This window comes from Poecilia reticulata, chromosome 16, assembly GCF_904066995.2.
Source record: "Poecilia reticulata chromosome 16, P_reticulata-male-v2, whole genome shotgun sequence".
In the NCBI taxonomy this organism is placed as follows: Eukaryota; Metazoa; Chordata; class Actinopteri; order Cyprinodontiformes; family Poeciliidae; genus Poecilia; species Poecilia reticulata.
Window position 1 is genome coordinate 21,435,951 of NC_088845.1, and position 22,219 is coordinate 21,458,169.

General features: G+C 39.2%; 3 protein-coding genes across 4 annotated transcripts; 2 read left to right on the plus strand and 1 right to left on the minus strand.

Annotated features, from left to right (window-relative positions):
* Positions 1–31: 31 nt before the first annotated feature.
* Positions 32–3,336, plus strand: fez2a (fasciculation and elongation protein zeta 2a). The gene is given in 8 exon segments (XM_081617041.1): positions 32–453; positions 1,747–1,855; positions 2,018–2,134; positions 2,214–2,372; positions 2,374–2,697; positions 2,844–2,924; positions 3,064–3,139; positions 3,215–3,336. Coding segments are annotated over 8 exon segments (1,305 nt in total). The 5' UTR covers positions 32–121; the 3' UTR covers positions 3,322–3,336.
* A 3,202-nt stretch (positions 3,337–6,538) lies between these two features.
* Positions 6,539–9,029, plus strand: clec3ba (C-type lectin domain family 3, member Ba). The gene is made up of 3 exons (XM_008432287.2): positions 6,539–7,003; positions 8,125–8,223; positions 8,339–9,029. The coding sequence occupies exons 1-3, from the start codon at positions 6,907–6,909 to the stop codon at positions 8,737–8,739; spliced, it is 597 nt and encodes a 198-aa protein (XP_008430509.1). The 5' UTR covers positions 6,539–6,906; the 3' UTR covers positions 8,740–9,029.
* A 2,253-nt stretch (positions 9,030–11,282) lies between these two features.
* LOC103478426 (CUB domain-containing protein 1-like) lies at positions 11,283–21,168 on the minus strand. 2 transcript variants are annotated; one of them, XM_008432285.3, is made up of 9 exons: positions 20,029–21,168; positions 19,711–19,924; positions 18,929–19,249; positions 17,366–17,572; positions 16,240–16,587; positions 15,791–16,150; positions 14,372–14,419; positions 14,192–14,279; positions 11,283–13,233 (listed from the first exon to the last, which is right to left on the minus strand). In XM_008432285.3, the coding sequence occupies exons 3-9, from the start codon at positions 19,005–19,007 to the stop codon at positions 12,831–12,833; spliced, it is 1,533 nt and encodes a 510-aa protein (XP_008430507.1). In that variant the 5' UTR covers positions 19,008–19,249; positions 19,711–19,924; positions 20,029–21,168; the 3' UTR covers positions 11,283–12,830. The 2 variants fall into 2 exon arrangements, with proteins under 2 accessions (XP_008430507.1, XP_081473165.1); XM_081617039.1 differs by having other exon boundaries at positions 19,711–21,168.
* Positions 21,169–22,219: the final 1,051 nt, after the last annotated feature.

Sequence of the window (22,219 nt, forward strand, 5' to 3'; positions counted from 1 at the left end):
GTATCACCACTAGTGGGCCCAGCCGGTGCTACCCTGCTGCTGCTGCCCCCGTCAGACACACAGAGGATGAGGCCTGCCAGTCCTGCCCCGATTAATCCATCATTTGCCCGGGGCGGTTAGCATGGTCCGGGCCATGGATGCACCGATCGCGCATTTCGACGACGACCGGCCGAACTTGGCGGACGTGACCGCGGGTTCGGTACCGCAGCACGGCCGAGCAGGGGTCAGCCCCGCCGCGGGGGAAGCGGTGGCTCGGCTCCTCCAGGATCAGGATGATCCTCCAGGGCGGGCTGACAGCGACGGTTCCCCGGAGGAATCCGGTGTGTGCAGCTCCACGGAGGAACAGGTTAATGGAGCGGATGGGAAGTTATCGGCATGCCTCGGAAATGTAAAACCGGAGAGGATCGGTCCAGTGAGTGTGTTCACGGAGGAGACGCTGCTGGAGAAAGACGAGTGAGTGTTTGTGTTTGGCCTGTCAGGAGCAGGCTCCATGTTATTACCCCCCACCATGTGTAATAAGCTGGTTAAAAACACACAAAGATCATATCAGGGTAGATGTTTATTTAGGATAATAATGCTGGATGGATTGAAGACCCCAGAGATGTTGTCATCATCAGGTTCTGTGAGACCATCAACTTGGTACTATGATTTTCAGACATTATGACACATAATTGTTTTTCCACATACAAGCCCTTGCATAAGTATGCATAGCCAACAAACAACGACAATAATTCATTAATTTTTTTCCCCTAAAACATAAAAAGTCTTGTTTCCAGTTTGCTAGAAACCATCCAGACAGAAGACCCAGCAAACACGTTGGAGAAGATGAAACCAAAATGGAAAAACTAACACTTGCACATCACCCTGATCACATGACCATCCTCATACTGAAACATGGTTGTGGCAGCATAATGATGTGGGGATGTTTTTCTTCAGCAAGTACAGGGAAGTTGGTCAAGAATGTTTAGAAGATGGGAGGAACTGAGTTGAAACTGGGTGGAAGTTCACCTTGTAGTGAAGTTCACCATAAATATGGATCAGAGCTACTATGGAATTGATTAGATCAAACTATATTCATAAATTGCACAAAATGGTTAAAAATGTCCGTCTCAAAGTGTAATAAAGTTCAGAGGACTAAGAATAGTTTTGCAGGAAATGCGTCTCAAGATAAATTTAGAAGTTGACTACCAGGTCAAACTCCAAATGCGATGCACGTAGATCTGTCACAATAACAAATTTTGCAAGATGATAAATTGTCTCAAAAATCGTTGTGATAAATCGTAATATTGTTATTTTGATACTATTGTCAACTAATATTTTAAAAAATGGCGTAATGATGCAAGTTTGCCCTCTCAAAGACCAATAAATGTTAACTTTGTGTAGAACACTTTACACTAAAACTCGACTATAAATATTTAAAATAAAACTCAACAACCACAAACAAAAAATAAAAACAAACTAAAAACCACACACAACTAAAACTATAATTAAAAATTGACTATGAAGTCTCTATAAACAAAACTGCCTTTCAAAGAATAGTAATGATCAGAATGGAAATTATTGAGCTCATTCTAATTTATCATGCGATTGATTAAATAATTGGTGTGACGCATTTCCCAGAGTGACACTTACTTCCTGCTACGTACCTAGACGAGATCATAGCAAAGAAATTGCTCAGAAATCCTGGAAAAGCTGTTTGAAGAGGGGGACATCTGCAGCTGTCATTCATTCCCGTCTCTCCTGCAGGATCTGGAACGCCCTCGCCTGTAACTACGGCCAGGCCGTGCCGGTGGATTGGCGGCAGTCTCGGACGCGCTCCCTCTACATCTCCACGTTTAACCTTGAGGAGAGGCCGGTGAGCCACTCCGCCGCCTCTCGCCCCACTCCTCCCCACTCCTCCCCACCCCTCATCCTCCCAGAAAATCCCCCCCTGTGTTTATCTCACAAAGCTGAAATTCTCTCTCATTGTGCCTGATTAAATTCCCTCCCCCCCTCACAACCTTCTGTCCCCGGATAGAGAGAGACGGACGATGCGGTGGAGCTGTCCGACGAGGACGAGCTCAGGGAGCAGCTGGACATGCACTCCATCATTGTCCCCTGTGTGGACCAGGAGCCCCTCGTCACGGCGGAGCAGGTGCAAAATGAGGTCACATCGTGCTGTGAATCAGATATTTGATCTTCTGATGCATTGTTTTATTTTCCCCTCTGCGCAGGTCATTGAGGAGATCGAGGAAATGATGCAGGACTCGCCCGATGCGGAGGCAGAGAGGAATCCCTCCCAGTCGGATCTGTCCATGCTCTCCGTGGACATCCGGCGGAGCAGTCCCGGCTTCGAGGACAGTGAGTGGTCGCTACAGCGAGCAATAACAGGAGGAGGGGTTTTCTCACAAGCAGCTTTTGCTCAGTACGTGTGTGTGTGTGATGACTCCAGGGCTGAGGTCGCTGAGCGCTGCTGAGCTGCTGGAGCGTCTGACGGAGACGGAGGTGAACATCAGGAGGTTCTCTGAGGAGCTGGTGCAGCAGCTGGCCGTCAGAGACGAGCTGGACTTCGAGAAGGAGGTGAAGAACAGCTTCATCTCGGCGCTCATCGACGTGCAGAACCGGCAGAAGGAGCACAGGGAGTCGCTGAGGAAGAAGAAGAAGCTGAAGGGCGGAGCCGGAGCAGCTCAGGGTCTGGCAGAGAGAACACCTGGATCAGTAAATAATCTTAACGAATCATTCTGACAACAGGACTTTGCTATTCTGTTGGGGGAAACCACACTTTCCTGTACTTCCTAAATACTTTATTTGATTCAACTTTTTTTCCCCCTTTCGTTTCTTCACTTTTCTTCCTTCATCCTTAGCGCTTCAGCATGGACGGCCTCTCCTCTGTTATTCAAAACAGCTTCCGGCAAACATTTGGCAGTGGCTGCAGCGACAGACAGGTTCTACTCCTCACATAGCCACAAGCTTTCATTTTTCTGTTCTTTTCCTCTCTTTTTTTTTTTTTGCTATGGAAATGCAACTTTTCCAGCAACACAAATGCTTTGCTTAGCCTTGTCCCTCCTTTCCTGTGGTTCACAGTATTTGACCACAGTCATTCCCTATGAGAAAAAGGGACTACCTCCGTCGATTGAAGACCTCCAGATCCTGACGAAAAGTAAGCCTTCTCATCTCTGCTCTGATGTTTGGCTTGATTTAACTGAGTCAGCGCTGATTTATTGATCTATTCCAGTTCTGCAAGCTATGAGAGATGACAGCGACAAGGTGCCTGGTCTCTTGACGGACTACATCCTCAATGGTGAGCGTCTCTCTCCTCTGATTCCACCCTGTGACCATTGATGACCAGCTCTGTTTTATCTGAGATCTCCAGTTGTTGTTGAGCAAAATACAATTTCTTAGTTCCACAATTTATTTTGCTTCACATTTAGTTTTTATTTAACAATGTAACAGTCTTTACTTTTCTTTAAGTTAGTAGTTACTTTTAGGAACATACCAGGTAAATTTCCAGAACCTACTAATAAAAACACACCCAGTAAGTTCTGATTATTAAATACCCTCATTTCTAAACTCTGAAAAAGTAACTTCATGAATGTTTCAGATAAAATTACCAGTTCCATTATTCTTGTGGAAAGTAACATCTAGGCTCAGGGAGAGAAAACTGTTTTCAAGAGTTTTTAGACTAACAGTCTGAAGAGTCTGTTTTTATACCTTACCTTTCTGAGTCAATACCATATTTTGACTGCAATTTTAACTTTAACACTTTTAAGGCGTCTCGCTACCAGTTTTCACATCTAGAGGCTGATGTGAAGTCAGTCTGGTCATAAAAGCTCAAGTTCAGCAATGTTGGACAAAGAGCGTCTCTGAATGTTAATCAGCAAGTCATGCCATAATTCTCAGATATAACTGGGTAAAGCTGTGACACCAGTTTAGATGTTGGTCAATGTTTGTAGGGTTTTCATTTGTGCTGCAGTTTTATGGATAATTGACTGAACAGAGCCACATCAAATTTTCAAAGTTTGGGGTTTATTTTATTCTCCACAGCTTTCTTCCTGACCTGTTTGTGGCTTTCCCTGCACTTCGTCATGCTGTTTGTTCACTAATGTTCTTTAACAAACCTCTTGATAGTTTTCCAGTATAACTGTTTGTTTTACAAGATGAAACTACACAGTTTTCTTTGAGTTGGTCTCACATAAAATCCTATTAAGATAAAGTACAATTAGTGGCTGAAATGTGTAAAAAAGATCAAGTGTTGCAAACACTTCAGGAAGACACTGTATGCATCCTTGAAAAGACTCCAGACGTTTCCATGTTTCCATGCTGCAGTTATGTGACTCTGATATTGAGAAGTTCAAAAACTCAGAGTTAGAGTAAATGATCACAGTGTGTATCTCAGAGGGGTGGGAAATCACACAGTGTGTCTCTGTGTGTGTGTGTGTGTGTGTGTCCTTTATCCCACCTTCTTTTGTTAGTTGTTCTGTTGACACTGCTTGTTCCAACAAGCCCAACTCGTTCTCGTGGTCCGCTCCTGGTTCTCCTGCTTCTATCACTCTGCAGTTATGCTGGGATGTTTCTTACGAATCTGCTTTTGCAGTCGGCTTTTCTGCTTTTTCCATTTCCTGTAAGCTTCATGTTTTTCGCCTGTATTTATTGCCTGTCTTTGTCCCACATGTTCTCCATTTCTCCTCTTCTTACTTGTTAGCCTTTGGTTTTGATTTAAATAGTTATGAGTCAAAATGAATCTGTGTGGCCCAGTCTTAGTAAGAACAAATAGAAACGGACAGGAAAAGATCTGGAAACGTGAAATAATCTGAGTTTGTGTCTTCTGTCTCTTCTCTTCGATCTTTTCATTGTTGTTTTTTTGTCTTTCTCCACTTCTCATGTTCTCTTCACAATCTTACGCTGCTTTACTCTCAAGCTCTGGTCTGAGCTTTGGACAGCGAGGTTTGTGGCACCTTCCTGTGTGACATTGTTGTTGTCCCATACATCACAATGCGAGAGCGCCCCCTGTCAACCAAACAGTGTAGTTCAGTCAGACCTCAAAGATGTCCCTCTGTTCCTTCCTGCTCTTTATACTTGAGTCTGCAGTTTAGTTAGAAGTCAGTCTTTATCTCACCCAACAAGCATCTTGAAGAAAAGAGCAGAAACATAGATTTTCCTTTTTTTCCTGATATTTCTTTTTATTCCATCGATATCTTTTTAATATTCATATTCTTCTTTCTTTCAGTGTTTTGTCCGACGTAGATGGAGCCTGATGATCTGCAGACAGTTAAAGTTAGAAAGAAGAGGACCTGTGAAGCACACTTAATTTATTCCTGAATGTTTTTACCTCCATGTGTGAATTTATTGGTCCATCTTTGATTTCTATGTTTAAGTTGATGATTGTGATTTGCAACTAGAGTGTGTTCTTGCAAACCTTTTGACATGTACAAGGTTTTTCTAAAGGTGTTTCTTTGTTTTTAAAGAACTCAATCAGATATTAGATGAATTTATTCAGGGCAAAGCTGTGAAGCAAAGGGCTTAGTATTTGTGAAGCATCAACTGATCATCTGAGCCAAGAAACAAGGACACTTTTCTAAAGAGCAAAACATTTTGTAAGCACGAACAAAAAGACAAGACAAGATCAGTATCCCAGCATTATAAGTTGAAAGATCAGAGAGGTGGAAAAAAACAGCAAATATATATTTGTAAGATTATAAAACAAATCTGAATCCAGTCTGCGTCATTGTGGTGTCAACAATCTCCTCATTTTATCAGGACTCTACCTCCAACACCATCTGTATTTATATAATATATTGAGCTGACGGAGGCTGGACTGGCAACCAGAAACAATCTATGCATTTGAGTAAAAACTGAATCTGACCCACAAGCTGCCAGCGTTTGGGAGACGCCGCCTGCAGCTCCGAATCAGAGGCGTTTCACCTCGACCCTTACTGTGTTCCTACCAGCTGCCTTTGCCTGAACTTTTCTACATCATGGAGAACTTGTTGTTTTCACTGATGAATGTCATGTTGAAACTTGCTGAGCTGTTTATTTATTTGTGTAAATATTGTATCTGAATAATAGAACTCTTGATATGTTTGCTTAATTTTACTACTGAGAATTAAATAATAAAGAACATGATGAGGAAACGTAATGAGTCAGGGTTTGTGGTTTTGATGATCATCTTGTGGAGTGAAAAACTTTGCAAATGACCTGCACAGCAACTTCTGCATTTAGTAGAAGCCCTTACAAAAATGAGTAGAAACCTTAGGGCAGTTTCATCCAATCCTCCACTGTATATCGCACATGTCAAAGGAAGATTTTTGCATTAACTCACTAACTTTTGCTTGGAATTAACAGAGCAGAAATGATTGAACATTATTTGCATTTTCGCTAAACATCAAGTAGATATGATAAAAATAACCTGCATCTTAATCAGCTTTGAACCTCACAGTAGTGTTTCTTCGTTATGTAAGGCTTTGCCACGTGTTTGCTGCGCCTCGTCCAGCTCTCTGAAGAGATCCAGATGTAGACTTTCGAGAAATCTCCAAAGTATCCGACCTCTGGCGCCTAGAAGCCAATCACTGCAGGCAACAGAAAGGAAAACAAGAGATTACATCTGTGCTTCCACGAGATGCATTCAGAAAAATGTGACTTTGCCTTACATATTGTCTATTCTTGTTAAATAACAAGAAAATCCTTTGTCGTAATGTAAAATAAAGCTGAAGAATAAGAAAGAAAACTGAGCAAAACAGCGACACAAACAGCCGTTTGACATCTGTAAAACATTTATTCTCCCTGTTGTAAGATTTCATTTTACATTCTGCCTTCACTTTGTCACGTGGGACCAAACAGTCTGTGCCTGAGCCTTTGCTCAGAGCTGAGAGGAGCTGCAGCAGCAACTCAGTTTGTTCACTGTGGATTTCAGGTTTTTCCTCCTCAGTCATGGATCTTAGAGGGCTTCGGGTAAAACTTTGTCTTCTGCTGCTGCTGCACGGCTCACTGCAGCAGACGTCCTCCAAGAAGAGAAACGGAAAGAAAGGTAAGACTTGGACATGCAGCGCAGGTATGCAAACTCTGTAAACTTCTCCACATTTTGCCTGGTTGCAGCCACAAACTTGAATGTGTTCATTAGAGAGTTAATGTGTTTGACCAACAAAGCGTAAAAGTAAGAGGTGGAGAGAAAATGAAAGTTGGAAACTGCAGCATGCATTTCAGTCCCACTGAAAAGAAACTTGTGGAGAGCATCTGTATTTTAATAACACTTTTCATGTCTTGCCACAAATTATGAATCAAGTTTATCAGGACTTTGACTGGGCCATTTTAACTCTTGTATTCCTTAAGCATTCCAGTGTTGCTGTTGCTGTATGTTTTGGATCGTTGTACTGCTGGAAGATGAATCTCCACTCCAGTTTTAACCATTTAGTGTCGTTTGCAGCTTCTAAGAAATTTCCCTTCAGAATTGGCTCCATTCAGCTTCCCATCAACTCTACCTGCTCAGTTCCAGCATCACTCTGCCTCCACCAGGTTTCACAGCTGGCATTACTTGTTCAGAGTGATAATGAGTATTAATGTTCTGTTTTACATGAAGATTTACATGAAGATCAAAATGTCTGATTTTGGTCTCATCTGACCAAAGCGCCTTTTTCCTGTTTCCTGTGTCTCCTTCATTGCTCGAGCCAAAGTTTAAAAGTTTTCACTTTCTTTCTGCTACTCTTCTGTAAAGGCAATATTTATAGAGTCAACTATTCAGAGCAGTTTTGTCAAACGATTCTTCCACCTGTGAATGGAGACCTTTGCAGCTCCTGCAAAGTTATTGTGGGACTCTTGGTTGTTTCTCTAGTGAAATGCTTTCATTACCTACTATATTGGCTTAGGTGGACAGGTGTATGCTAAGATGAAATAACACACAGACTATTTAATGCTTGACATCTGAATGTAGTTGTTTTCACTACCTTAGAACTTATTCATATCAGAGTAAAGTACAGTATTCGTCTGTCCCCTAAAACCTCAATAAAATAGACTGAGGTTTGTGGCTGTAGAAAGACAAAGTGTGAAAAGTTTAAGGGGTAACAGATAAAAACAGACTTTAAATTTACGTAAAGCTCTGCTGTAGCAGGTATCAGGTAAAGCTAAGGCTGACATTTGTGCCTCTTCATCCAGACTCTGTAACAAGTGATGCGATTGAGAAACTGCAGAAACAGATTGATGATATCGTTCAGGAGCTGAACCTGCTGAAAGAGCACCAAGCCTTACAGACAGGTAGGTTTTTATCAATGAATGTCAAATACAATCCTCTAGGATGTGAGGCCATGCGTCTTGATTAGTGGACAGAATCAGCATCCGAATCATTAATTCTTTGTAATTTGCCTCCCAGTTTGTCTGAAAGGCACAAAGGTCTTGGGAAAGTGTCTCCTGGCCGATCCAGTGAAGAAGACCTTCCACGCAGCCAACGATGACTGCATTGCCAAGGGAGGCAGCCTGAGCACACCGCTGACGGCAGACGAGAACGACCAGCTTCACAGCTACGTTCGCCAGAGCGTCGGGCCGGAGGAGCACATCTGGCTGGGCGTCAATGACATGGTGATGGACGGACACTGGGTGGATCAGACGGGCTCCAGCGTACGGTTCAAGAACTGGGAGACTGAGATCACCCACCAGCCCGACGGAGGGCACGCCCAGAACTGCGCCATCTTGTCCACCACAGCCAATGGGAAGTGGTTTGATGAGAACTGCAGAGCTGAAAAGGCCTCGGTGTGTGAATTTAACATTGTCTGAGAGATTTACTGACACTCTTTAGACTCTGATATCTCTCTATGCAGATGATATTAGCATTAAACTGAAACAGATTTAAGCTGCCGTTTTCATTAGACCTCTGTTTCCACAGGTCATTATAAGAACAGAACATTAAATGACGCAGTATAAGCTACTCACTGGAACCTTTATGTGAATTATAAAAATACTCGTGTTTATGTTAACATATTTAGATATCTTTGAACATGTCAGTATGGCTTGCCTGTGTATTGTGTGCTGTCTGTAATAAAATCTGCTTTATAACTGAAGAACAATTATGTTTCTGTGGCATCTTTCTGGCTTTTATTTCCACAAGGTGTAAGTTTGACAGTATATTGATAAAAATGTACCGTTACCATGGTAATCCTCCGGATCTGTCAAAAGGGTTCATATGCTCATCAAAGAAAGTCTTGGCGGAGACAAGTTAACTTTACAATAAAACTTAAGGTAAAGACATTTAACACTCAAAATTAAAATGCCTTTAAGAAAAAATAATAAATTGTAATTGGAAAATAAAACACATTTTCTTCTTCTTTTCTTTTAGAGTAATAATAATGTAAATTCTTCATTCTTTACTTTTAAACAGCACTCAGATTCATACCAAAGTAAAAATGTGACAAGAAGAAAATACAGTACAAAAATAATAAATTTATGACAAAAGAAAAAAAATTACTGACGATCTTCATGAGAGTTACAGTACATCTGGAGGGGTTGCCAATGAACCACGGGGCAATAGAGACAAACCAGGCCAGAAAATCATATAAGCACACATTCAAACATGAGGGTGATTTAAAGTGTCTCTAACCTGCATTTCTAGACTGTGGGAGGATGAAGCAATGCTTACTGCCACACTTATAACCAAGAACCTTCTTGCTACAAGGCTAAAGTGCTAACTACTGTACCAGCATCAGGGTAGACAGATTTGACTTACAGGTCCCAGCCCCAAAACAACGTAAAACTCACCAAACTCAAAAAGTCCCTGCCCAAATCTAATGAAATTTATTTTTGGTTTTCCTTTATTATATTCTGACCACAGCCAGATCCCACTGGGACTGCAAAGGACTTGACTCTCTGGACACAATATGTCTTTTAAACTTATGATATAACCCCAGGATTTCTGTTTTACAACACTACTACATAGTGACATTTGGTTAACCAATGACTACATTAATGATCTCACCTTAATCAAATTCTACAGATGTCAAAATAAATAAAGGCACAAGTTAAGTGCAATCACACAGCATTTTATTAAAGTGTGATTGCACTTGCCACACAATGACAACTTTTTTCTAAAAACCTGACAAATATAATGAAAAACAGTCCCAGCTTTAACGATAATCCCCCAGCTGTCTTTCTTAGCACAGTTGGGTGGGTTTCCACCCAATCTGGCAACACTGACCAATATGCAGAATCAGCTAGTCAGTTGATCCAAATGTATATTTGGTTTTCTGTATTGGAATTGATGTTCCGACAGACACTAATTCCAATACACCAATATTATAAAGACAATAACATTATGAAGTTATTGTCTTTATTTTATATTAATCTTAAATACAGAACTAAATAAAATCCTCATCAATTCTAATCCAAACACTGGTTGTTTTATCATCCTGGTTATGTTTTTTTTTTCTTTTTACAAGAACTCTTTGGTGTTCTTAAAGTTAGACATTTGCCTCATTTAATCCTTCACTTGGGTAGAAAACCTGTCCCACTGAGTTAAACCCGTAACTCATCCTGTTGATTTAATTTCACACTTGATTGGTCTATATTCGTCCCAGAACTGTTTTAGAAAAACAGCCTATATTTGTGTTCTGGTGAACTGCCAGGATGCCACTTCCCTCTGCTGCACTTTTCTGCAGCTCCTCTCTGCCTGTTAGTGATGAGGACCAGGTGGACACAATCTCCTAGCAATCAAGAGAGTGCAGGTACTTTTGATGTGACTGACCTGTTACTCCTGTTTGAACCAGTGTCACAACATGAGAACAAAGAGTGCTGGTAGCACAAGCAAATTCAGAACTGTGCAAAAAGTCTGCTACAAACTGTGAAGGACAGCCAGTAAGCCCCATAATGCTGCTGATCACTTGCTGTAACTGGAGTGGTGTATGGACTATGATTGATTGTTGTACTGAACAGTTTGAATGTTATTGAAATCAAGTGAGTCCGTTTTAAAAAATATATACACTTGGTGTTTATTGTTTATGGTAAAAAGTGAAAAAGAGAAATAAAAGAATAAATGTTAGAATGTTTGACTATAGAAATACATTTAAAAGAATGTTAATAAATATGCTTATTTATTTATTGGTGTTGAATTTTACTATAAAATATTTGCTATTATATTTTTGGGATATAACTGGTTTAAAGGGGAGGAAATTATTTATTTCACAATGTATTTATCTTGTTAATTTCAGAGTAAATGTGCTTCTGTTTCTTTTGAGGTTTTTCACCTAAGTGGCTATGTGCGTAAATGGCTATATGGCTGAATAGCTAAATCACTGGTGAGCACCATACAAAAATAAAGGTGGATCAGCTAAAATGAAGGTTCTTTATTGAGTAAAATCCAGTTAAAAGCTTCACCGTAGAGACTATCCCTTTCAAGTGGGGAATCGCACAGGAAACAAAACCTAAAAGCTTGACAATTTGATTAATATTAACTCAGCATTTGGTGAAGTCTAATAATGAATATAAGCACATATAAAACATCTACTAAATCAGCAGATTTCTTTCCATGAAATCATTTCAGTCCTGTGTTGGTTTTACAGTAAAATCCCTCCTACTGCTGTAAAAGGAATGCTGTTTCATTCTGACATGAATGTTGGGAAATATTGTCAAGACGGCCCTGAGGGACAAAAGTCTTTTAACAAACTGAACAAACATAAAAACAATTCTGTAAGGAAGAAGATTAGAGTCACTGAAAAAATTGAATTCTGTCTTTAATATCAGAATTCTGAGAAAAAGGTCAGATTTTTTCTTTTCTTCTTAGTTTCAGTGGCTCTAATCCTCTTCTGTATTTCTGGCATACGTGACTGATTGTCACGGAAATTACTGGAGGAAGGGCAGATCACGGAAACATGAAAAGAAGTGGGCGAGAGTGTGAAGACAGGAAGAAGAGACGGGAGCAACATTCATGTCTACATATGCAAATATAATTAGGAATAAAGTTACATTAATCCAGTTCATAAAGCATTTAAGTCTATCTGAAAGTTTAACAACATGAACTAATATTTGCTCATTCATATATTTGCTTTGGTTTTATTAAATAAGAAATGTTACCAATGGCTAAATAGTCCACATTGACAAGACACTGTAAAGATCAGTTTTCTGTGAAAAAGTCCTAAACTTTGTATAAGGTGAAAAACGTTCTAAAAAGATTTAAAACTATACAAACACTGTGATATGGTACAGTTTACACTGACATTATCTACGAAGGCATACAATACATAATGATGTTGGTCCCAGTATAGAATACTGTTTTCTATTATAATTAGACCTTGGTGCATTCTTGCAAACTCTTTGACATATTCAAAGTTTTTCTAAAGGTGTTATTCCTTTTTAAAGAATTACATCAGATATTAAGTTTAATTTATTCAGGGTAAAGCTGAGAAGCAAAAACCTTAGTATTTATGAAGCATCAACTGATCATCTGAGCCAAGAAACAAGAACACTTCTCCAATGTTAAAGGCGTATTAATGTTTTTGCAAAGCACGGCATGCAGTGGTAAAAGTAATGTCCTCTCTTCTATTGCAATAAGACAAAATTCAAAATTTTACTGAAGCTTTATCATTTGTTTAAAAACATATTAATACAATGTCACAAGTGGAAAAACACCACCCCAGTGAGCAACTTGAGATCTTTTTAGACTAGTTCAATTTGAAAGAAATTAAAGAAAAAGTTTGGTCGTGTGAGATAGGAAACATAACAGCTAGTCAACTTTGAACACCAGTGTTGTCTTAAAAACGTCACTGGGAAAAAAACAACAAAAAACCCCTCAGAAAAACAAACAAGATTGATACACATGTCGAGGAAGTAAAATCTAAAGGGTCAAGAAGGTCCAGTGGAAAACAGAAAGCTGAACTGAATCATCTGTTCAGTCGCCTCCCTTCAGCCTTCGTGGTTGCAGAGCCGGAGGACGACCCTTGTTGTTTTTTTTGCTCCAAATCATTAACGTTGTTGTCTACACTGAACTCCATGTAGTTGTTGGGAAACGTGTGTCCTTGTTGAGACTGGAAGAGCGACACATTGCTGTCATTGCCACTTTTGTCACTGGCTGGTTTCCTTTTCGACTCAGGCATAAGTTCACATGGCTCATACATGTGATAAGCAGCGTCTTTTTGTAAAAAGTGCGAGTAGACTAGTGTTTCGTCAATTTGGGAGTAAATACCATCCTCACAGTCTTCTGGGAAGTTGCTGAGTCCTGTCTGGATGTTGGTGTCGCCTGAATTGTAGACTGACACCTCCATCCTGGGCTCCTTTTTCTTCTTCCTTTTTATTGCAGAAAAAGAAACAATAAAGAGGTAATTTATTTTCCTAAAAGGTAAGTTTTAATAGAAGCAGAATGTCTTTAAACTCTTTTCTATTTTATAGAAGTTAATGATGTTATTTCTTTTGGGTTTTAATATTATACTTACACCCCAATAACGCTTTAATCTTGCCTGGCTAAAGCGATTTGTTTCTAGTTTTCTTTCTGATCCAGCCATTGTTTCTTATAAACAGATTAAGACTATAATCAGATTTTATGCATTTGTATCACAAACACCTTTGTTTATTCAGTTTAAGGCTTCACACATCACGTTGTTAACCCCGCCTTTCGCCCGGAACATTAGCTAGAGATAGGCACCAGCAACCCTCCCAACCCCACTAAGGGATAAGGGTGTAAAGAAAATGGATGGATGGATGGACATCATGTTGTTTTCACATTGTCCACTTGATGTCGCAGTAGAGCAAATGAAGGCACATTGGTTCATGAGTCGAACAATGGGATGAAATGCCTCATTGTATCATGAAGTTTCATCTCAACATCACTACACTAAGGAAACACAAAGGAAAACACGGGGTGCAGGGACAAAGTATCAGGAATAGACGAAAGGAACCGGTGAGTAGTGACTGAGAATAAGGTGCTTAAATACTGAAGAGGTTGAATGCTGAACAAAACACCTGGACTGGGGGACGAGGAAGAGTGCACAGGGGATTAGGAATTAAATATAACACTAAAGAATAATTAGACTGAAGAAACATAATAAAACTACAGAAAATAAGAATAACTAGAAACAAGAAGTAAACATAGAAACACTAAGGACTGAACAAAAATAAAACAAACAACTGATCAAAAATGTATGGTGATTTGTCATGACAAACTGCAAAACAAAGAAGTGAGGCAATGTGCATCTAATCAGATCACATAAAGTTTACAATGAATAAATAAATAAGCTGAAGAACTCACCTCATCACAATGTAAACCACCAACAGCACTACAGCAGCACTGACGACCAGAGCAGCCAGAACACCAAGTGTGGTCTGCAGGTGAGAGTCTAAAAGAGGAAAAGAGAACAAATCCCAAATTTAATACATTTTCTTTCAGCACCTTTGCTTAAAACTTCTGATGAATTCAGGAAAATGTTACCTATCTCCTCACTTCTCTTTGTTGGCTCAAAAGTGATCATGTTTCCAACTATTAGGAATTAAATGAATAGAAAATGAATCAATTACTTACATCTGTAACTTTGGCATTTCAGATGTTTTTCCCTTTCATTTTATCTTGGTATAAAACAGAAATCAGTCACTTAGGCTTCATTAATGAGGACACTCATTAAGTCATGTAAAGGACACAACAAGCATGATGAAGACTTTATAAAGTCTGACTTTGTGGCTAAGTGTTGTGGCAGCATTTCGATGTGGGGATCAGGGAAGCTGGTCAGAGTTGATGGGAAGATGGATGGAGCTATATACAACTGAGGAAGAAAACCTGGAGGCTGCAAGACCAGAGGTTGAACCTCCAACAACCTTAAAATGCAACTCAGAACTACAATTGGATGGTTTTGATCAAGCAAAATAGACTGGCCTAGTCAAAGTCCAGAACTAAATCTTACTCAGTATCTGGGAAAAGACTTGAAAATTGCTGTTCACAGACAGGCTCCAGTAAAATGTAAAAATTGTCTGTCTTGATGTTTCTAGGATCACATTAAAGTTTGATAAAATACACTGAAAACTGTAGATGTAAAGTAACACTGTTAAAAAGTTCAACAGGTAGGAAAACATTTGTGAGCAACTGGATACACACTAAGCCTAGTACAATTTGATGATTGAAAGAGACAATTAGCCTTTTATGAAAAACTTCAAATGTCTCTTCTGGGTGTTATTTGACTTTCAGCAGATACTGTTCACCAGCTAATAACTAAATTGGATTATTAAGAGCTTTCATTTTGGAAAGTTCAAGTGGCAAAGGTTATGCCTACATTAGACAAATCATTCTTTGAGTTTTAGTTTCCTCATATGATTTGGCACATGTCCTGGTAACCAGTCAGTAATTAATCATGTAAAAGAAATTAATTTCCACATCTATTCTAGTGGCTGTCATGTTATTGAGATCAGCTACCTGATGCAGAAAGCAAACACCTTTAAGCCTTTGAATGAAAGAAAATTATAGATTTAGGCTATTCTTATGACAGACATAAAAAAAAATTGAAGGATGCACATGGCTTTTTTTTGTATCCCCTAACCAATTTGTCAGTTGAATTGCACAGGTAGTTAAATGGTTCAAAAATGTTCGGAAATTGTTAAATCTCAAGTATCTGCGAATTTAGCAGTGACATTTACAGGTTTGATATTCATCATGGATAAAACACTGATGACAGGAGATGCTAATACTAACAGCCATTAAAGTACTAAATAAAATCTGTATCAACTTCAGAAAAATTAAAAATGAGCCTCTGAGTTCAGGTCTACCATATTTCCCCTTTAAAACAACAAACCATCTCTTATTCCCATTGAAACATGCAACATTCACTGCATCATAACATTTGAAGTAATGTTCTACACAAACCTGGAGAACTTGGTGAAGAAGTCACTGTGAGGTTTATGGAGAATTGATTAGAAGGTCCTGTGTCCATCTGACAATTCCTCAGTCTGAGTGAGAATCTTCTCTGATTCTGTTCTGGCTGGACTTTATCAATACCAACAACCTGACTAATTGTCCCATTGTTTCTGTATGTCACCTCCACGTTGTCCTTCAAACAAGTCGGCTGCTTCAGGTTGTGGAAATTAATCGCCGTCTTGTAATTATTGGGGACCTGAAAATACCACTCCATCAAGTCGGCGTTGGGAAAACTGTCCGGATAGTTTGGTGTCAGCAGCGTTGAGGACAAAGAGCCTTCTTCTAATGTGACTGAAATGTTGGCAAGGGCTGTGGAAGAAAGAAAATATCCAAATCGGTTACTGTGGAAGATACAGAAACGAAAGACTTAACAAAAACAAAGAGACATTCTTACTAACTTGTTATTCTCTCCACTAGTGACACATCAAACTGGCCACTGCTTAGCGTCTGTCCTGCTGGGAGGTCCAGAGAGAAGTTGCCCTGACTCTGGATCGTTGCATTACTGATGGTCCCATTAGAGCAATATTTCCCTAGGAGAACTTTTGCTGCATGGAGAGTGTAGGTGTGTTTATCGGCACAGCTGTCACTCGGAGCAATCTGAGTCAACCCTGTGTTAGCGAAGTTTATCTGGAACGATTTTTGTGAATCAGCCTCAATTTTCCATTTGAACCTGCGGTTGAAAGCCAATAAATTTGAGAGTCCGACGTCAGACTGGACGATGTTGTCACATGACGTTGAGGTGCATGCTGCGAAAAGAAATGTATATTTTGGAGAGAAATTAAATTCTGAAAATATATGCACATAATTTTAGCCTTTTTACAGCATATTTCAGTGTATTTCAAAGAGTCCATGGCTCACAGATTCTATCACGGCCCTCAGAGCTTTTGAAAGGAAAGCAGGTCCACAGAGTCACAGATAAAGTTCTGGCTTATTTAGTGTCTGATAGTTCTGGTGCCTCTCTTTGAACCTGCAGCACACATCATAAACTGATCTATGACATACAGACTGAATGAACGAAGGTATTTATAACATCGTATGGAGAGGCAGATATCATGAAACCAGGAAGCCCAGAGGAAAAATTGGCTGAAACAATGAAACATATGAAACCTAAATGTCATAATGTATGTTTAATCTTCAGGAAATAAACCTTGGTGTGATTCCCAATAAATATAATTGCTGACTGAGCGTAATTAATTTCATGGGTTAAAATTTGTCTTAATATTTCAAATATGCTTTTTACATCTTTAAACTTTCTACCACTGAATTTGTAGGTTATTCATATCTTATCAAATCTTCTGCACATTCAGTAGCTGCAATGGACACTTGATGACCCAAGGACTCTTTGATTGCTTTAAAATGATTTTTAATGTCCTAAAACATCAAGCTCAAAGCCCAGGTACGAAGCCCCGGGGAAACCAAACATTATGGATTAATAGTTAGAACAACTTAAAAATAAAGAACCAAAATGAATAAAGCACTAGTTGAAAAGAACAAAAAAAGTGAGCAGAAAATATTTAGTTTTACCTATGTTGCGTACAATTTCCACCCTGAAATAATCTTGAGGTCTTTCACAGCCAAACTGAACGTCATTTTTACTGTTGGGCTGCAACACGAGTTCGAAATTCCAGGACCAGCTCAAGCATTTCTGACACACTTTGCAACCGCTGTTTTTAACGTTGATGATGTTTACGGTGGTGCCCTCATCCACAATAATATCAGATATCTTGACATCTGGAAAACATCACAAAGTAATAATTTAATCAGAGAGGAGAGATTAACAAGCCCAAAATACAAATATTAAACATTGTCTATAATACACATGGAGCCTATTAACATTATATTTTCACCTGCAACATGTGGTAGGAGAATGGGGTGATTTTCACACTCATGTAGTTTCAATTATCAAACTATATTATCTGTAGCGAATTGTATGTCAGTATGGTATGAAAACATAGGAATGGAGGAATTTTCTAATCCTTTTCATAAATTGCTGAAGCGACTAAACACAACTTGTGCATTCAATTATGTCATCAGAATGAGGGCATCTCACATGTAAACATATCAGTCACAAATTTAAATAATGCAGAAGACAGAGATTTCTAGATACAGGTATTGTTTACAGTTTGAGACAGTTGAAGGTGACAATATCAAGGTTTGTTATATACTTTGTGCTGGTGACAAAGTGCTAATTTTTCACCCTTGAAAATAGAGGAGATAGACTAAGGAGAGTAATTTCTGTGCTTCTCTCATGCCGCAGTTTAATGCAACGCTTGGTTCTAGCAGTGATTGTTCTAGGACAAATTTACCCGGGGGTGCAAAGTGGGGCCGGTGTGTTTTCATGAGGCATAGGACAAAATAATGAAATCAAAACAAAACAAAGAGAAAATTATTGCACTATTTCGTGCTGCTGCTTGTGGCTCTGAATCTGCAGGCTGATAATCCCTGATCTAGCAGATGAACTCTGATCCTACACAGTTGAAGCATAGTTTATAAATTACTATTAAAGAAAAACTTTGACAGTAAATGACATTTGGTCTAAGGGACCAAACTGCTCCATTTTCCATGCCAGCGCATAACATCGTAAGAAACAATTAATTATCTCAGTTGGATTTTCTAAAAGTCATGGCAAGAACAGAGCTAAATTATTTATTTCTTTGTGAATCTTTTAATACTTCAGCTATGACTTACAAGGTCAATCTTAGCATACTATTCTGTTACCTATCTCAGTTTTAATTGATTAATTGTTAAAAGACTAATTTCAGTTAATTTCTAGAATGTGCTCAGTGTCTTTTTGCCATTAACGAAGATGTCGTGTGGCTGTCTCACATATTTTCTACGCTAAAAACTGAATTATTACGGTCTGATTTGGATGTATATGCAGGCAGTTGAACCAAGTTATATTTCATACAATCATAACCCAACAACACATCTGAAAAAAAGAACGGGGCAAACTGAAAATTGTTCAGTTTGCTTTACGAAACCTCAGGGTTGCCTCTTTAAGAGTTAATTAGATTAACAATACATTCCAGTGATCAATCCCAGTTAAATTTAATTCACATCTGCTCTCAATATGTTTTCTCTACTTACTCTTGGCGTCAACGATGGAGAGGACGATGAGAAACAGTAAAATCCGCAAAGAGATTCTTCTTGATTTATTAAAGTACATCTTGCGTCTTTGTCAAGATGATCCTGATCGAAAGCAAGGAGCGCTTGTTTCATGTCATCGTCAGAAATCACATTTATTCTTTGTTTCCTCTTCCAGGTGAAGAACAGGATGTTCCTTTTAAGGCGCTCACAACTTGTTGACTTCCGTCTAAACATACTTGGCAGGAGCAGGAGAGTTCAGACCCGTAAGGTGAGGGCGTGGCCAGGCGGACATAATGGCACGTCATTTCCTCTGGAAAATGACTAACAAAAGGAAAAAAAAAACATTGCTTCAAGATAAATGAAAAGTCCTGATACAAATACGTTTCTGAACTATAAAAAAGTCTAACTACAGAGTATTATATATGGTAAAATAAATAAAGAACTTTGCCAAACTTTGGAGAAAATTTAAATAAATAGTTAGGTTATTTGTTCATAAAGGATTAGTCGATATCACCCAAAACATTATATTGTGTAATGTTTAGAATGTGCTGAATTATAAAGAAATGCTAACAACTTTTACAAGAAACATTATTTAAACATGTACTCAACCTATTTAGATTAAATTAAGATAGAATAAATAGAAACAGCCTTTAGTGTACCGCCAAAGGGAAATTCAGGTGTAACAGCAGCAACAGAAACAAAGTTTCACACAAAATTTATGTGTTAAAAGCAATATTTAAGAAAACAAGGTTTACAATAATAATAATCCTTCTGTCTCTCACCACCTGGGAAAGGCCAGTTCTGTCCATCTTAGCACAGACCTTCCTGTTGATGAGCTTATCTAACTGCCTCCTTTCAGATGCAGATAACCTGCTGCTCCCACAGAAAATACTGTAGAAGATGAGTGATGCTACCACAGAGCCGAAGAACATCTTCAGGAGAGCAGTCCAGAAAAACCTCAGTCTTCTCAGCAGGTAGAGTCTGTTCTGACCCTTCCTGTAAAATGCATCAGTGTTGTGAGTTCAGTTCAGTTCATTGTTCAGGTGAACAGCCAGGCAATTATATGAGTTCGCTATTTCAAAGTCTGCTAGATTGTTCACCAGTGTCAGTGAGGCGAGACTGCGTTAGTAGAAATCCACTACCAGCTCCTTGGTTTTAGCAATGTTGATCAGGAAGTGGTTCTGCTGGCTTCGATCCACAAAGTCCTGAGTTTATTGTCTGTACTCTGAGTGCAGCTCAGCTGTGATGAGGCCGAATATGGCAGATTCAGAGAACGTCTGTAGATGGCAGCCTATAGTTGATGGAGAAATCTGCAGTATAGAGGGTGAAGAGAAACAGTGTCAGCACAGTTCACTGCGGGGATCTTGTACTGCAGACCAGCCTGCAGAGACACAGCCCTGTTTCCCCACATGCAATGGGCAACCAGTGAGGTAATCCAGTATCCAGTGGGATATGTGGTGGTCCACTCCTGACAGCTCCAGCTTTTCCCTTAGAAGTCCAGGCTGGATTTTGTTAAAAACACTGAAATTCAAACATAATCCTCACAGTGCTTCCAGGATTCTCCAGGTGGGTCAGAGCTTGGTGCAGAAAACCAATAATAAGCCCAAGGAATAGTGAACATGGAGAAATGAGGAGAAACAGGGTCGAACGGGGAGAAACGTAAGGAACCAGCAAGGAGTGACTGGAAGAGAGGAGCTTAAGTATTTTTTGCTTAAGCAATCTACCACAAAAGACCAGGCTGATAGGCAAACGGATTGCAGGTGTGAAGGGAGAGAGGCACAGGGGGTGAGGGAGAGTATATAAATAAAATAAATCATTCATCCATCCATTTTCTTGCACTCTTGTCCCTCAGTGGGGTTGGGAGGGTTGCTGCTGCCTATCTCCAGCTAACGTTCCGGGCGAGAGGCGGGATACACGCTGGACAGGTCGCCAGTCTGTCGCAGGGCAACACAGAGACACACAACCATGCACACACACACTCACACCTAGGGAGAATTTAGACAGACCAATTAACCTGACAGTCATGTTTTTGGACTGTGGGAGGAAACCGGAGTACCTGGAAAAAACCCACCCATGCACAGGGAGAACATGCAAACTCCATGCTAAAATAAAATAAAATAAATAAATCAATAAATTATAAAACTAAAGTAGCAAAAAAAAACTCTAAATAAGAAATAAACATACCTAGAAACACTAAGAAGAATTGAACTAAAGAACAGAAATAATACAGATCTAATCAAAAGAAGAAAATGACACAAAATAATAATGAAACCAGAATCAAGACAAACTGCAAAACCTAATAATATAGACAGACATTAACATTTCTATTCATCGCAAATACAGAGTTAAACTAAACAAAATCAGAATTTGTAATCCAGAGATTGGTTGTTTTGCAATCCTGGTTGCATGATATTCTTTTTCAAAAACTATAGTCTTAAAGTTAAACATTGGTCACTTTAGACCATTTTTTTGTAGAAAACCTGACCCACTTGGCTGAGTCAAATTCATAACCCAATCCTGCTGATTTGATCTCACCCAGAGCTGAACTGGTTTATATTGAAGTCAGAGCTTGATTAGCAAAATAACCTACATTGGGTTGCCTTTAGTTCAGCATTTGATGGAGTGTGATAAGGAATATTAACTCACAGGAACCATCTAATAATCCTGGTACTATTACAGATTTAATTCTACTGAAGGGTTTCAGTCACGTTTTTACAGACAAACACCATCCTGCTGATTTTACAGAAATGATGCGTCACTCTGGCATGAATGTTGGGCAACATTCTTAAACCAGTTAGTCAACCCTGAGTAGCAGGTCTTTTCACAAACTGATCAAGCAGACTGTCATAATTTGACATAAGTGACTGTCACAAAAGTACTGGAGGAGTGCCAGGTGGGTGAACAACAACAAGCTGTTGTTTATCAGTTTGTAGTTCAATTCACACTGAACTGAACTACAAACTTCAGTTCAGTTCACCAGTTCAGTAGTTCAGTTCACCAGTGATGGGAACAGTAACGAAGTACTTGTTACTGTACTTAAGTACAATTTTTGTGTATCTGTACTTTCCTGTACAGAAGAGGATTAGGGCCACTGGAAAAAAAAAAAAAACAGTTCTGACTTTAATCTCAGAATTCTGAGATTAAAGTCAGAATTCTGACTTTAAACTCAGAATTCTGACTTTTTTCTCAGAATTCTGACTTTAATCTCAGAATTCTGATTTCTGAGATTAAAGTCAGAATTCTGACTTTAAACTCAGAATTCTGACTTTAAACTCAGAATTCTGACCTCAG

Coding starts and splice junctions, on each gene's coding strand:
- clec3ba (XM_008432287.2), top strand. CDS start 6,907: ATGGATCTTAGAGGGCTTCGGGTAAAACTTTGTCTTCTGCTGCTGCTG. Junction 7,004..8,124: donor GAAGAGAAACGGAAAGAAAG/GTAAGACTTGGA, acceptor CTCTTCATCCAG/ACTCTGTAACAAGTGATGCG. Junction 8,224..8,338: donor GCACCAAGCCTTACAGACAG/GTAGGTTTTTAT, acceptor TTTGCCTCCCAG/TTTGTCTGAAAGGCACAAAG.
- LOC103478426 (XM_008432285.3), bottom strand. CDS start 19,007: ATGTACTTTAATAAATCAAGAAGAATCTCTTTGCGGATTTTACTGTTT. Junction 16,151..16,239: donor ACTAGTGGAGAGAATAACAA/GTTAGTAAGAAT, acceptor TTTCTTCCACAG/CCCTTGCCAACATTTCAGTC. Junction 13,234..14,191: donor GTGGTTTACATTGTGATGAG/GTGAGTTCTTCA, acceptor TGCAATAAAAAG/GAAGAAGAAAAAGGAGCCCA.